At 48.5% G+C, this 13879-nt stretch overlaps 1 protein-coding gene across 1 annotated transcript in view; it reads right to left on the bottom strand.

The window, feature by feature from the left end:
- LOC119974254 overlaps nt 1-13168 on the bottom strand; it is a 32010-nt gene extending 18842 nt beyond the window's left edge. The window contains exons 1-4 of the mRNA XM_038813023.1: nt 13037-13168; nt 3767-4033; nt 2998-3063; nt 1494-1565 (exon numbers count right to left, since the gene is read on the bottom strand). Coding sequence (XP_038668951.1) covers nt 1494-1565; nt 2998-3063; nt 3767-4033; nt 13037-13070 — 439 coding nt within the window. The 5' untranslated portion in view covers nt 13071-13168. The remainder of the gene's footprint in view (nt 1-1493; nt 1566-2997; nt 3064-3766; nt 4034-13036) is intronic.
- Between the last annotated feature and the right edge of the window lie 711 nt (nt 13169-13879).

Genomic DNA, 13879 nt, shown 5'->3' with positions numbered 1-13879 from the left:
CATTGTTGATTTGATTTGATTTGACTTATTATTGTCACACGTATTAGTTTTCAGTGAAAAGTATTGTTTCTTGCATGCTGTACAAACATACCGTTCATAGGGAAGGAAGGAGAGACTTCGGAATATAATGTGACAGTTACAGCAAGGTGTAGAGAAAAGATCAACTGAATACGAGGTAGGTCCATTCAAAAGTCTGATGGCAGCAGTGAAGAAGCTGTCCTTGAGTCGGTTTGTATGTGACCTCAAACTTTGGTACCTCTTTCCGGACGGAAGAAGGTGGAAGAGAGTATGCCTGGGGTGCGTGGGGTCCTTAATTATGCTGGCTGCCTTTCTGAGGCAGCGGGCATTATAGATAGAGTCAATGGATGGGAGGCTGGTGTGCGTGATGTACTGGGCTACATTCACAGCCTTTTGTAGTTTCCTGTGGTCTTGGGTAGAGCAGGAACCATACCAAGCTGTGATACAACCAGAAAGAATGCTTTCAATGGTGCATCTGTAGAAGTTGATGAAGGTCATAGCTGACATGCCAAATTTCCTCAGTCTTCTGAGAAAGTAGAGTTGTTGGTGGGCTTTCTTAACTCTAGTGTCGGCATGGGGGTGGGGGGGGGGGGGGGGGGGGGGACTAAGACAGGCTGTTGGTGACTGTACACCTAAAAACTTTTAGCTCTCGTCCCTTTCTACTTTGCTCCCATTGATGTAGAAAGGGACATGTTCTCCACTACGTTTCCTGAGGTCGATGCCAATCTCCTTAGTTTTGTTGACATTGAGGGAGAGATTATTGTCGTCGCACCAGTTCACCAGATTCTCTATCTCATTCCTCTACTCTTTGGACACTGAGGGCAATTAAGCTTGACAAATCCACCTAACCTGCACATCTTTGGACTGTGTGAGAAAACCAGAGCACTCGGAGGAAACCCACACAGACACGGGGAGAACATTCAATTTCCACACAGTCACCCGAGAGTGGAATCGAATCCGGTTCCCTGGCGCTGTGAGGCAGTGGTGCTAACCGCCGTGCCACCATGCTGCCCCACAGGTTCGTTTTCAGGAACTTCATGAAGGAGGAGAGGGAGAGGCCGAGTGGTTTAGGGAAGAGGGAATTCCAGAGCTTAGGCACCTGCACACCCCCACCCCACCCCTTACCGCTAAAGTTACAGCCACCAATGATGGAGCAAGTGTTACCCTGAGATCTCTACATTACTGACAATGCCACCATGCTATCATCTCCCTCTTTTGGTGAAAGAAGCGAGGGCAACACCATAAGAATTTTCCTCACACAGCAAGCGGTTAGGATCGGGAATACACTGCCCGGGATTGTGGGAGGAGGGGGAGACAGATTCAGTCAAGGGTTTCAAAAGGGGATTGGATCAGAATCTGGAGCGAAATCATTAGTGGCTACAGGGAAAGAGTGGGGGTGGAGAATGGGGTGATTTACTCCAGAGGCGATGGGCTGAATGGAAAATTCTGCAATTTCTATGAAGTCTGACACTCACCCAACACGATCACTGTTGCAATCACGATCAGCACTATCGCTGCAATCAGTCCAAAATGCTGACTGAAATTCTCTGTGAAAAGTTTGGAACGAGGGAGAAAGACAGAGAGAGGTTGGTGTATGGTTCATGTGAAGCATATACTGTCCAAAAACCTTTGTCCACAAATATGACACATCATAACATTAACGTCACACAAGTGCCAGGCAACAAGCATTTCCATTAGAGAAGATCTAATCATCGCGCAGAAATAACAACGGGGCCCTTCGGGTTTGCCGGGCCGTCTTGCAGTGCAAGCTTGTGGAGAAACGTGGGGTGACTCAGAGTCCATTGCAGGGGGATTCCACGCTGCCCAGGGCGCCGACGCGCGGTCTGGGGCATAGGCACGGGCGTTTCGAGAGGCCACGTCCAGCGAGTTGGCGAGGGCCCGTCCCTCCTTGAAGCTCATGGTTTCTTTTTCAAGCAGCCGCTGGCAGATTTGTGAGGACTGCATACCCGCAACGAAAGCATCCCGAATCAACAGTTCTGTATGGTCATTTGCCAAAACTTGTGGGCAGCTGCAGTTTCTCCCTAACACAAGGAGCGTATGATGGAACTCATCTAGTGACTCACCAGGGCTCTGTCGCCTCGTTGCCAGTAGATGCCTGGCGTAGACTTGGTTCACGGGGTGAATATAATGTCCTTTTAGCTCCATTGCTGAATCGAAGCCGTCCGTGTCCTCGATGAGCATGTATATTCTGGGTTCACCCTTCAGTGCAGGATCTGCAGTTTCTGTTCCCTCGTGGGTGCGGTTTCTGCCATTCCGAGGTAGCCGTTGAAACACGCTAGCCAGTGCTTAAAGGTTGCCGCTGTGTTTGCCGCGTGGGGGGCTGAGTTGCAGACTCTCCGGCTTGATGCGGAGCTCCATCCTTTAAAATCTAGCACATTAAATTGATACACTATCAATGACCACAGAAACGAGGTTGTAGTCCGAACTGAAGGCTTTAATAGGCTAGAAGTTTCCCCAGCAGCTCAGGTACAGAAAGGAAGCTGCTGGGGATACACGGGCTGTTATACCCCGACTTTACTGGGCGGAGCTACCTTACAGCCTTAACCAATAGATGACAAGTATTTCATGCCAATGGACCAATAAGCAGCGAGCCTTATCCACCAATGGTTTCTCGGCATTGTTAGGTACCGTATTACCTCTAGTCATACTACCACAACCCTCGATTAGATTCCAGTCTGTAACTCACTCGCGAGTGTCTGTTATTCTGTATATAAACAACCCAGAACACCTCGATTAGATTCCAGTCCGATCACACTTGGGTATCTGTTAATCTATATATAAAGTGAAAAGTGAATCCCAACAACCGGAGAGTTCCGGCCTAGCTTTACATTCCAGATTTTATTGGTTTGTTAGTGCCCACGTCCCCAGTGCCTTAACTGGGTCTCTGGATGACCAGCCAGTCCTGGGACAGCGCCACATCTCAAACACTTAGTCCTGACGTTTGGAGATGTTGTTTACCTGTGCTAGAAATTCCCTTCTTGTCCCCTTCTTTCCCTTGTGTTGTTCCTTCGGGAGTTGGGCAATCTGAAAGGTAAATTCACCCAGTCAGCAGATCGCACAGACACCGTGGACACTGACGTGATAATCCAACACTTTAAAACTTGATGTGTTCTCTATTTTGCTTTACCTTGTTGGCTTGGATGTGTAGTGTTGAATAAAGAACATGAAACTTTGTTAACAAACACATCTATAAATGTATTACACTACGAACGAACATTTGTTCACATTCCTAAAGTTGAAGGTTTCTCTATTAAACTATGCTATCTCCAATTAACAGAACCTCTCGAGTCAACTGCTCCCATTCCTGGAACTCTTTCAGTTGCCTCCTAACTTGTGACTCGCAAAATCCCTGAAGTCACATAATATATATATGACTGTTCTGGGGTTCCCTCTAGTGGTAAGAAGCATTATCATTAACTTGTTAACACTTTACATCCCAGTCAATGTACATACCATTACAAAACTCACTCCTGTTAAGGATCATGAATGAACTTGTGCACATGGTGTTCAACCAGATGTTTCTTAAACAAGTAGCAAAATTATCCATAGAGCATCATTAACATTGTAAAGTATCTCGAGGAGCTTCTCCGGAACAATCCCAGTCTCCCATTCCCTCCACATTAACTGAAGTCCCCTCATCCTTGGGAACGTTCCAGCACATCTCCCAAGCATTCGACATTTTTGACAAAACTGGCCATCAATAAAGTTTACAACTTGCAAATCTCACCTTTAAGGCGTAATTCTTTTTGTATTCTCTGACCGGGTTTTCCATATTCCAAGTAATACATTCTGGAATGTTTATCTGAAAACTTTCTGATTATAACTCTGTAACAACCAGATTTGTTATGTCCCCTGCTGTACGATTCATCAATACATTTCGTGATGTTGCAAATCACTTCCAAATTGTCAGATAACAATGCAGGACGCATGTTTTGTGTGACACATTTCTGGAATGTCATTGTCACCTGGTTCCCAGCGCACTCACTCTGTACATCTGAAAGAGAAAGGGCCAATTAACTTCAGGCTCACTAGGAGCTACATACAATTGAACAGGCCATTAGGCCCATCTACTCCCTGCTGGTGTCGAAAAAACACAAAAGTGTCCTAATACATTTTTCATGTCAGCATAATCAGCAAATCCATCTATTCCTCTCCCCCCCAGTACAGATACTCAACAGTGCAGTTCTCCCTCAGTACTGACCCTCCGACATAGCAGCACTCTCTCCAGTATTGACCGTCGGACTGTGCAGTACTTATTCAGTACTGAACCTCTGACAATGCAGCATGCCCTCAGTACTGACTCTCTGACAATGCAGCATGCCCTCAGTACTGACTCTCTGACAATGCAGCGCTCCATCAGTGCTGGCCCAGCAACAAAACAGCACTCCCTCAGGACTGACCATCTAACAGTGCAACGCTCCCTCTGCAACTGATCCAGTGACTGTGCAGCACTCCCACAGTACTTGTCCTGTGACAGTACAGTTCTGCATCAGTACTGACCATCCAACAGTGCAGCTGTCCATCAGAGGGTCAGTACTGAGCGGGTGCTGCATTGTCAGAGGTTCAGAACTGAGGGTGTGCCGCAATTTCGGAGGGTCAGTACTGAGGGAGTGCTCCACTATTGGAGGGTCCGAACTGAGTGAGCGTTCCACTGTCAGATGGTCAGTACTGCGGAAGCGCTGCATTGTCGAAGGGTGAGTACTGAGGGAGTGCTTCACTGTTCGATGATCAGTACTGAGAGAGTGATGGGCTGTCGGAGGGTCAATGCAGCATCTCATCAGTACTGATACTCTGACAGTGCCGCACCCCCTCAGCACTAACCCTGTGACAGTGTAGCACTTCCTCAGCATTGATACTTAGACATTGCAGTGTTCCCTCCATACTGACCCTCCAACTGTGCAGCACTCCCTCAGTACTGACCCTTCGATAGTGCGGCACTCTTTCAGTACTTTCCCTCTGACAGTGCAGCACTTACTCGGTACGTACCCTCCGGCAGTACAGTGTTCCCTCCGTATTGACTATCCGAGGGTGCAGCACTCCCTCAGTACTGACCCTCTGACACTGCTGCACTCCCTCAGTACTGACCCTCCGACAGTGCAACACTACCCCACTAATGACCCTCCAAATGTGCAGCACTCCCTCAGTACTGAACCTCTGACTCCTCCATTCCCTCAATACTGTCCCTCTGAAAGTGCAGATCTCCCTCAGTACTGACCCTCTGACAGTGCAGCGATCCCTTAGGACTGATCCTCTAACAGTACAGCGCTCCCTCAGTACTGACCCTCTGACAGTGCAGCACTCCCTCAGTACTGGCCCTCTGACAGTGCAGCACTCCCACAGTACTGACCCTCTGACAGTGCAGCACTCCCTCAGTACTGGCCCTCTGACAGTGCAGCTGTGAAACCCGGAGAGGTTCACGATGGCGTTGGAGGCCGCTCCTGGCCCCTAGTCTCCCCCCCCCCCCCCCCCACCGGGGGGCTAGGAGGGCCATGCTGTGAATCTCGGCCGCCGGGCCCTTTCGCTGGCATCAAGGCCCGGCGCGCCGAGAATGATGCAGCCTACGCGCCTAATGATGTCAGCTGCGCATGCGTGGCTGACGTCACGACGGTTGACGGTTCAAACCCGCGCATGCGCGGTTGCCGTCTTCCCCTCCGCTGCCCCGCAAGACGTGGCAGCTTGATCGTGCGGGGCGGCGGAGGGGGAAGAGTTCGTCCCATTGAGACGCCTCCATACTGACCCGATGGGCACCGATCGCGGGCCTGTCCCCTACCGAGCACGGTCGTGGTGCTCACTCCCCTCTCCGCCCCCCACAAGCCACAAAACAGCTGCTGGCGCCATGTTCACGCCGGCAGCGACCAGTTGTGGTTGCCGCCAGCGTGAACCGGTCGGGAACGGCCGGCCGCTTGGCCAGTCCGGGTCAGAGAATCGCGGGTTGCCGTGAAAAACGGCGGCCTGCGAATCTCCGAGCGGCGTGTCGCAAAACACGACACGCCATTTTGGGGGGGTGGGAGAATCGCGGGGGGTGCCAGAACGGCCCTCCTGCAATTCTCCCACACGGCGTGGGAGCAGAGAATCGCGCCCCAGATCTCCATCAGTACCGACACTCTGACAGTGCAGCACTCCCTCAGTACTGACCCTCTGACAGTGCAGCACTCCCTCAGTACTGACCCTCTGACAGTGCAGCACTCCCTCAGTACTGACCCTCTGACAGTGCAGCACTCCCTTAGTACTGACCCTCTGACAGTGCAGCACTCCCTCAGTACTGACCCTCTGACAGTGCAGCACTCCCTCAGTATTGACCCTCTGACAGTGCAGCACTCCCTCAGTACTGACCCTCTGGCAGTACAGCGCTCCCTCAGTACTGACCCGCTGACAGTGCAGCACTCCCTCAGTACTGACCCTCTGACAGTGCAGCACTCCCTTAGTACTGATCCTCTGACAGTGCAGCACTCCCTCAGTACTGACCCTCTGACAGTGCAGCACGCCCTCAGTACTGACCCACTGAAAGTGCAGATCTCCATCAGTACTGACACTCTGACAGTGCAGCAGTCCCTCAGTACTGACCCTCTGACAGTGCAGCACTCCCTCAGTACTGACCCTCTGACAGTGCAGCACTCCCTCAGTACTGACCCTCTGACAGTGCAGCACTCCCTCAGTACTGACCCTCTGACAGTGCAGCACTCCCTCAGTACTGACCCTCTGAAAGTGCAGATCTCCATCAGTCCTGACCCTCTGACAGTGCAGCACTCCCTCATTACTGACGGTAATGATACATAGACAGACATGTAACTAAAGGATTAATCACACCACATAGCTGTGACACTAACACTAGAGGGCACCACTAAACCACACTATATAACCGAGCTCTTGGAGGCTGTTGGTCTCTTTTCACGCAGGAGTAGTTAGATAGCAGTAGTCTCGCAGAGTCAGGTCAGCCTAGCCACCAAGTGTAGTTCAGATACAGTTTGTACAGTTATTTCTCATTTCTTTATTTCTAGAGTTAGTCCAGTAGTGTCGAACTCATTTATTAGTTTTATTGTTACTTAATAAATTCAATTAATTTACTTTGAAGACTCAAGTATTCTTCAAGCCATCTGCAATCAGTAACGACATATATTACTTAAACCAAGTAATATAACTTGGTAGCAAGTGTTATGGGCCAGGGTGTAGCAAATGCCGGGCAGCACTGTCGCACAGTGGTTAGCACAATTGCTTCACAGCTCCAGGGTCCCAGGTTTGATTCCCAGCCTGGTCACTGTCTGTGCGGAGTCTGCACGTTCTCCCCGTGTCTGCGTGGGTTTCCTCTGGGTGCTCCGGTTTCCTCCCACAGTCCAAAGATGTGCAGGTTAGGTGGATTGGCCATTCTAAATTGCCCGTAGTGTCCAAAATTGCCCTTAGTGTTGGGTGGGGTTACTGAGTTGTGGGGATAGGGTGGAGGAGTGGGCTTGGGTAGGGTGCGCTTTCCAAAGAGCCGATGAAGACTCAATGGGCCAAATGGCCTTCTTCTACACTGTAAATTCTATGGGTAACCCCAAATTGTATCATGGAGTTCACCTGACCCACAACCTTTAATAGATTGTGGTATGGGGAGCACATGGCCCACTCTACAGGTGTGGTGCAGCAGAAATGGAAAAGTATTTTTAAAGCAAAACAATGTTTATTCTATGAACTGAAGTTAACCTTTTTAAAAGATGCAGTGAACATCTTAGTAACCATTAATTCAAATGCAACCCCCAAAGAATACAACACTAAGTAATCCTTTAAGCTTTCCTTTTAACATCTATAAGACGTAAAAAAAAACTTTAAACAGAAGCACATCAGGTTAAAGTCACTACTGAGAACAGTTGTTAGTTTTAAATCACCAAAGGATCAATTTACAGTTTTTAGATTACACAGAGAGAGAGACTAATACCCCTTCTGGCTGTGACTGCAGCTATCCAGCTCTGAAAACGAAACTAAAACACAGGGCGCGATTCTCCGCACTCCCGACGGTGCGGAGAATAGTGTGGCTCGTAAAATTTTACGGCCACGCTGTTCCGACGCCCTCCCGCTATTCTCCCCCCCCCACGCCCGACTCCCGATACGAATCGCTGCCGCCGTTTTTTTACGGCCGGCAGCAATTCTCAGCTGATGGATGGGCCGAGTTCCCAGCCCTTTACGGCTGTTTTTACGAACGGCAAACACACCTGGTCTGGCCGTTCGTAAAAACGGCCGTAAACTGTCGATTTTTAAAACCATGGCACCGATTGGCACGGCAGTACCACGGCCGTGCCAAGGGTGCCATGGGCCCGCGATCGGTGGGCACCGATTGTGGGCAGCGGGCCCGATGCCCGCGCACTCTTTGTCCTTCCGCCGCCCCGCAGTATCCATTCGCGGGGCAGCTGAGGGGCATCCCGGCCCGCGCATGCGCGGGTTTCGCGCAAATGCGCGATGACGTCATCCGCGTATGCGCGGGTTGGAGTCTTCCAATCCGCGCATGCGCGGCTGACGTCATATGACGCGTCAGCCGGCGCTAACTCTGGCAAGCGGGCTTAACGAAATTCGTTAAGCCCGCTATGCCGGAGTTTACGGCGTCGGCATGCTAGCCCCGACCGGGGACCAGAATCGGTTCCCGGTCGGGAAGGGGGGGGCTGGCGTCAAACCCGCCCGGATTTGACGCCAGCCTTACGATTTCTCCCCATATGGGAGAATCGCGCCCACAATGTTTATTCTGTGAACTCAAGTTAACCTTTTTAAAATGTACAGTGAACATCTCAGCAACCATGAATTCAAACACAATCCCCAAAGAATACAACACTAAGTAATTCTTAATAACTTCCTAAACAACATCCAGAAGAAAAAGAAACACCTTTTCACAGAAGCACATTAGGTTTACATTGACTGCTGAGAACATTTAGAATTCTGACTTCACCAAATGATCAAGAGATAGTCTTTTCATGGGCGAGAGATCAACAGTATACCTGCTCTGTCTGGCTTCAGCTCCAACCCTGAAAACGAAACTAAATCACACCCTGAAGCAAACTGCTTAAAACAAAAGTAAAAAGTTGACAGACAGCCCAGCTCCACCCACTCTCTGATATCACTGCAGTAGTAAACATCCATTTCTTAAAGGTATTCTCACTGCAGATATTTCTATACACACCCATTTATAAACACCCATTTCTTAAAGGTACTCTCACTGCAGATATTTATATACACACCCATTTATCCATTTCTTACAGGTACTCTCACATGACACAAGAGTGTCTACTGAATCTACCGAGTAAAACTTAGCAAGTTTAGCGAGAAAATTAGATAGCTATTTGGCAACAGAAGAATCGCCTTCGGATCAAATCTTTACTGATTTGCAGCACGATGGACAGAACATAAGCCCCTCATCACCTCTGGACACCAGTAATCTTAATGTTAACTGGTGGTTGTTTAGACAATAATTTCAACTCTATTTCGAACAATTTCAACTCTATTTCGCAACAAACGCGAGAGATGCTCGAAAAATAACTCTTTTACTGCAAAAGGTAAACAATGGCTGGAATTCTCTCGGAATCGGCGGGGCGGCCGGTACCGGTGCCAAAGAGCGGCGTGAGCCATTACGGCATTCAGGCCTCCCGGAAGTTGCGGAATCCTCCACACTTCCGGGGGGCTACGCCAGCGCTGGAGGGGTTGGCGCCGTGCCAACCGGCGCCGCAGGCCAGCCAGCGTGTTTTGGCGTAAGTGCAGTGTTTGCTGCGCATGTGCAGGGGATTTCTTCTCTATGCCGGCCATGGCAGAGCCCTACTGAAGCCGGTGCGGAAGGAAAGAGTGCCCCTACGACACAGGCCCACCCGCAGATCGGTGGTCCCCTCCCGGAGCCAGATCCCTCCGCCCCCCCCCCCCCCCCCCCCCCCCCCCACCCCGAGGACCCCAGAAGCCACCCTCCAACCCAGGTTATGTCGGGATGGACCATGTCCATTTCACGCAGGCGGGACTGGCCGAAACAGGCCGCTCGGTCCATCGGGACCCCGAGAATTGCCCGGGGGGGGGGGGGGGGCGATCCCCTCCCAGCGCCGGATAATTCGGCAGTCGCCGTCGGAGCATTGGAGTGGGATTCACGCCACCCCCCCAACGATTCTCCGACCCAGTGGGGGATGGAGAATCCCGCCCAATGCCTCCAATGTGGACGATTGAATCACTGTGTTGCACTGTGCAGACCTGCACCCCAACTTAAAACTCACAAAAAGAATTTCAAGCAGAGTAACTTTGGAAGTGTACAAGTCAAAATAGATGAGTCTGACCAAGATAGTGCAAAGGCTCCAGAAGATGATTGCCTGGATAAGTTGGAATAATTGAGAAGTTTGAAAACTCCACAGATAATACATTGCTTACGAAATCAATAAATGCCATTGATCCCGACGATGAATGGAACACAGTGTTAGATGTAAATAGATGCCCTATTAAATTTAAATTGGATACAGGTGCCTCCGCTAACATGCTTTTGAAGCTCGACTTCTCGAAGCTCAAGCAAGCTCCTTCCATCTACCTGCAAACGTCAGGACTACAATGGCAATGCAATCTTGTCATTGGGGTCATGCTATTTAGTAGTGTCCAACAAACACAGAGACGAACCACAGATTTGAGATTGTCCGATCAGAGAAGTCGTCGCTCTTAGATGCGCAAGCCTGCAAGCAGTTGAACCTTATTCAAAGGATTTACACATTAAAAATGAAAATGAAAACGAAAATTGCTTATTGTCACAAGTAGGCTTCAAAGAAGTTACTGTGAAAAGCCCCTAGTCGCCACATTCCGGTGCCTGTTCAGGGAGGCTGTTACGGGTTATTGGCATCGTCTCATCAAGCTCTTCAGTGGAGAATTGAAGGAATACTGGATCAATACCCAGCTGTCTTCAGCAGAATGGGCACGCTTCCATTTGAGTGCAAAGTTTTGCTGTGTGGTGATGCGAAACCCGTAGTTCATCCAGCAAGGTGAATTCCTGCTCCACTGAAGGAATGGTTAAAATCAGCAAGTCTACAGAAAAAAGGCATCATCTCCAGAGTCACTGAACCGACTGACTGGGTGAGTTCCATGGTGTGCGTTAAAAAGCCTTTGGGCGATTTAAGAATTTGTATCGACCCCAAGGATCTAAACAAAAACATCATGTGGGAACACTACCCGATCCCTGAGGACAAGAAAGCAGTTCTTCGCTTCCTTGGAGTGGTGAATTTTTTAGGCAAATTTATCTCAAATTTGGCCAACCACACAACATCTCTAAGAAATGTAATCAAAAAATTAACCTCGTTTGAGTGGACGACGGATCATCAAAGAGAGTGGTTGGAGTTAAAAGCGAAACTCACAACTGCACCCATCTTCGCGTTCTTTGATCCAGATCGTGAAACCAAGATTTCGACTGATGCCAGTCAGGGTGGCATTGGAGCAGTGTTGTTACAGAAAAAAAATCAGCTCATCATGGGTTCCAGTCGCATTGCATCACGTGCGATGAGACCTACACAGACTTGGTATGCTCAAATTGAAAAGGCATGCTTAGGTCTTCTCACTGGTATTTTAAAATTCCATGATTACGTCTACGGCCTGCCAACATTCACCTTTGAAACAGATCACAGACCGCTGGTGTATTTCATCCAAAAGAATCTCAATGACATGACTCCTCGATTACAAAGAATACTACTCAAACTTTGGAGATATGGTTTCAATCTTGTATATATGCCTGGCAAAGACCTAATTATTGTAGAAGCATTGTCTCGTTCAATCACTTCACCAAGTGAACCACTAGAGATAATCCAACATATCGAGTCTCAGGTACAAATGTGCACTGACAACCTTCCTGCAACGGACAAAAAAACAATTCTCATCAGAGAAGAAAAGGACAAAGATCCCTTGCTGCAACGAGTCATTCACAACCTCAACAATGGGTGGCCGAAAGGGCAATGTCCGCAATTCCACAATGTACAAGCTCACTTGACAATGATTAATGGAATACTGCTAAGACTTGATAGAATAGTCATCCCACTGCATCTCAGGCCCTTGGTACTTCGTCAAATTCATGAGGGACAGCTCGGGATAGAAAAATGTAAACAAAGGGCTAGACAAGCTGTCTACTGGCCTGGCATCAATAGGGACATCACGGACATGGTTTTGGAATGTGAGACCTGCCAAAAGTTCCCACCAGTGCAGTGTAAGGAGACTCTTCAACCACATGACTTGGAAACCTCTCCTTGGTCCAAGGTAGGCATTGACCTATTCCACTCTCATGGTAGTGACTACGTACTCCTCACGGACTATTACTCAAACTACCCTGAGGCATTGAAGCCATTAGACCTCACCCCAAAGACCGTGATCAGAGCATGCAAGGAAACTTTTTCTTGTCATGGTATACCTAATACATAATACTGTTATGACTGACAACGGACCGTGCTTTCACAGTCAAGACTGGACTGAGTTTGCAAAAGGCTACAACTTTAAGCACATCACCTCTAGTCCGCACTATCCACAGTCCAACGGCAAAATTGAAAAAGGGGTACACATAGTCAAACAGCTAATCAACAAAGCCTCGGATTCAGCATCCGACATTCACTTAGCACTACCCTCATATCATTCTACTCCATTATCGACTGGCATGCCACCAGCTCAGCTACTGATGAACAGATCACCTTCAGGCAATAAAGAAGATGCAACAGCTCCGCAATGATCAGAAATATTACTACGACAGACATGCAACTGATCTTGACGCACTATCTTCAGAAAATACCGTCAGAATAAAAATACCCAGGGCAGCACGGTGGCCTAGTGGTTAGCACAACCGCCTCACGGCGCTGAGGTCCCAGGTTTGATCCCGGCTCTGGGTCACTGTCCGTGTGGAGTTTGCACATTCTCCCCGTGTCTGCGTGGGTTTTGCCCCCACAACCCAAAAATGTGCAGAGTAGGTGTATTGGCCACGCTAAATTGCCCCTTAATTGGAAAAAATAACTGGGTAATCTAAATTTATAAAAAAAAAGAATAAAAATACCTGATGGAGATTGATCAGCTCCAGCTGTCATCATTCGACAAGTCGCACCCCCCTACATCTTAAAAACTTCTGATGGCAACATCATTCGCAGAAATCGAAGGGCACTTCAAAAAAAATCACACGTCCACAACCGATTTTTCCTCAAGTTGCGTTTCGTGAACAGATATTTCGAGACACAATAACAACTCTACCAGTCATGACACACAGAGAACTATGAAAACATCGACTTCCCCACCTCATATCCTGAGAAGGTCCTCAACAAAAGGAAGGAAACCTGACAGACTGAACTTATGAACATTTTGTTTCAGAAAATTGCTCTGTATATATTTTCTGTGCATATAATTCATACATATCATGTTCTTACCGTTCATATTATTATCCTTTTTTCCTTGTTACCAAGCAAGAAATGTAAAAAAAGGGGGATGTAAAGATATGTAGACAGACATGTAACTAAAGCGTCAATCACAACACTTAGCTGTGACACTAACACGAGAGGGTACCACTAAACCACACTATATCATTGAGCTCCTAGAGCCTCTTGGTCTCTTTCCAAACAGATAGCAGTCGTGTGGCAGAGTCAGGTCTCAGCCTAGCCACCAAGTGTAGTTGAGATACAGTTTGTAAAGTAATTTCTCATTTCTTTATTTCTAAAGTTAGTTCAGTAGTGTCGAACTCATTTATTAGTTTTATCGTTTTATTGCTGGTTTAGCTCACTCAGCTAAATCGCTGGCTTTTAAAGCAGACCAAGCAGGCCAGCAGCACGGTTCGATTCCCGTACCAGCCTCCCTGGACAGGTGCCAGAGTGTGGCGACTAGGGGCTTTTCACAGTAACTTCATTGAAGC

The sequence above is a fragment of the Scyliorhinus canicula genome, chromosome 12 (genome assembly GCF_902713615.1).
Source record: "Scyliorhinus canicula chromosome 12, sScyCan1.1, whole genome shotgun sequence".
Lineage (NCBI taxonomy): Eukaryota > Metazoa > Chordata > Chondrichthyes > Carcharhiniformes > Scyliorhinidae > Scyliorhinus > Scyliorhinus canicula.
The sequence above is the reverse complement of the archived record's forward strand: the minus strand, read 5'-3'. Positions and strand labels throughout refer to the sequence as shown.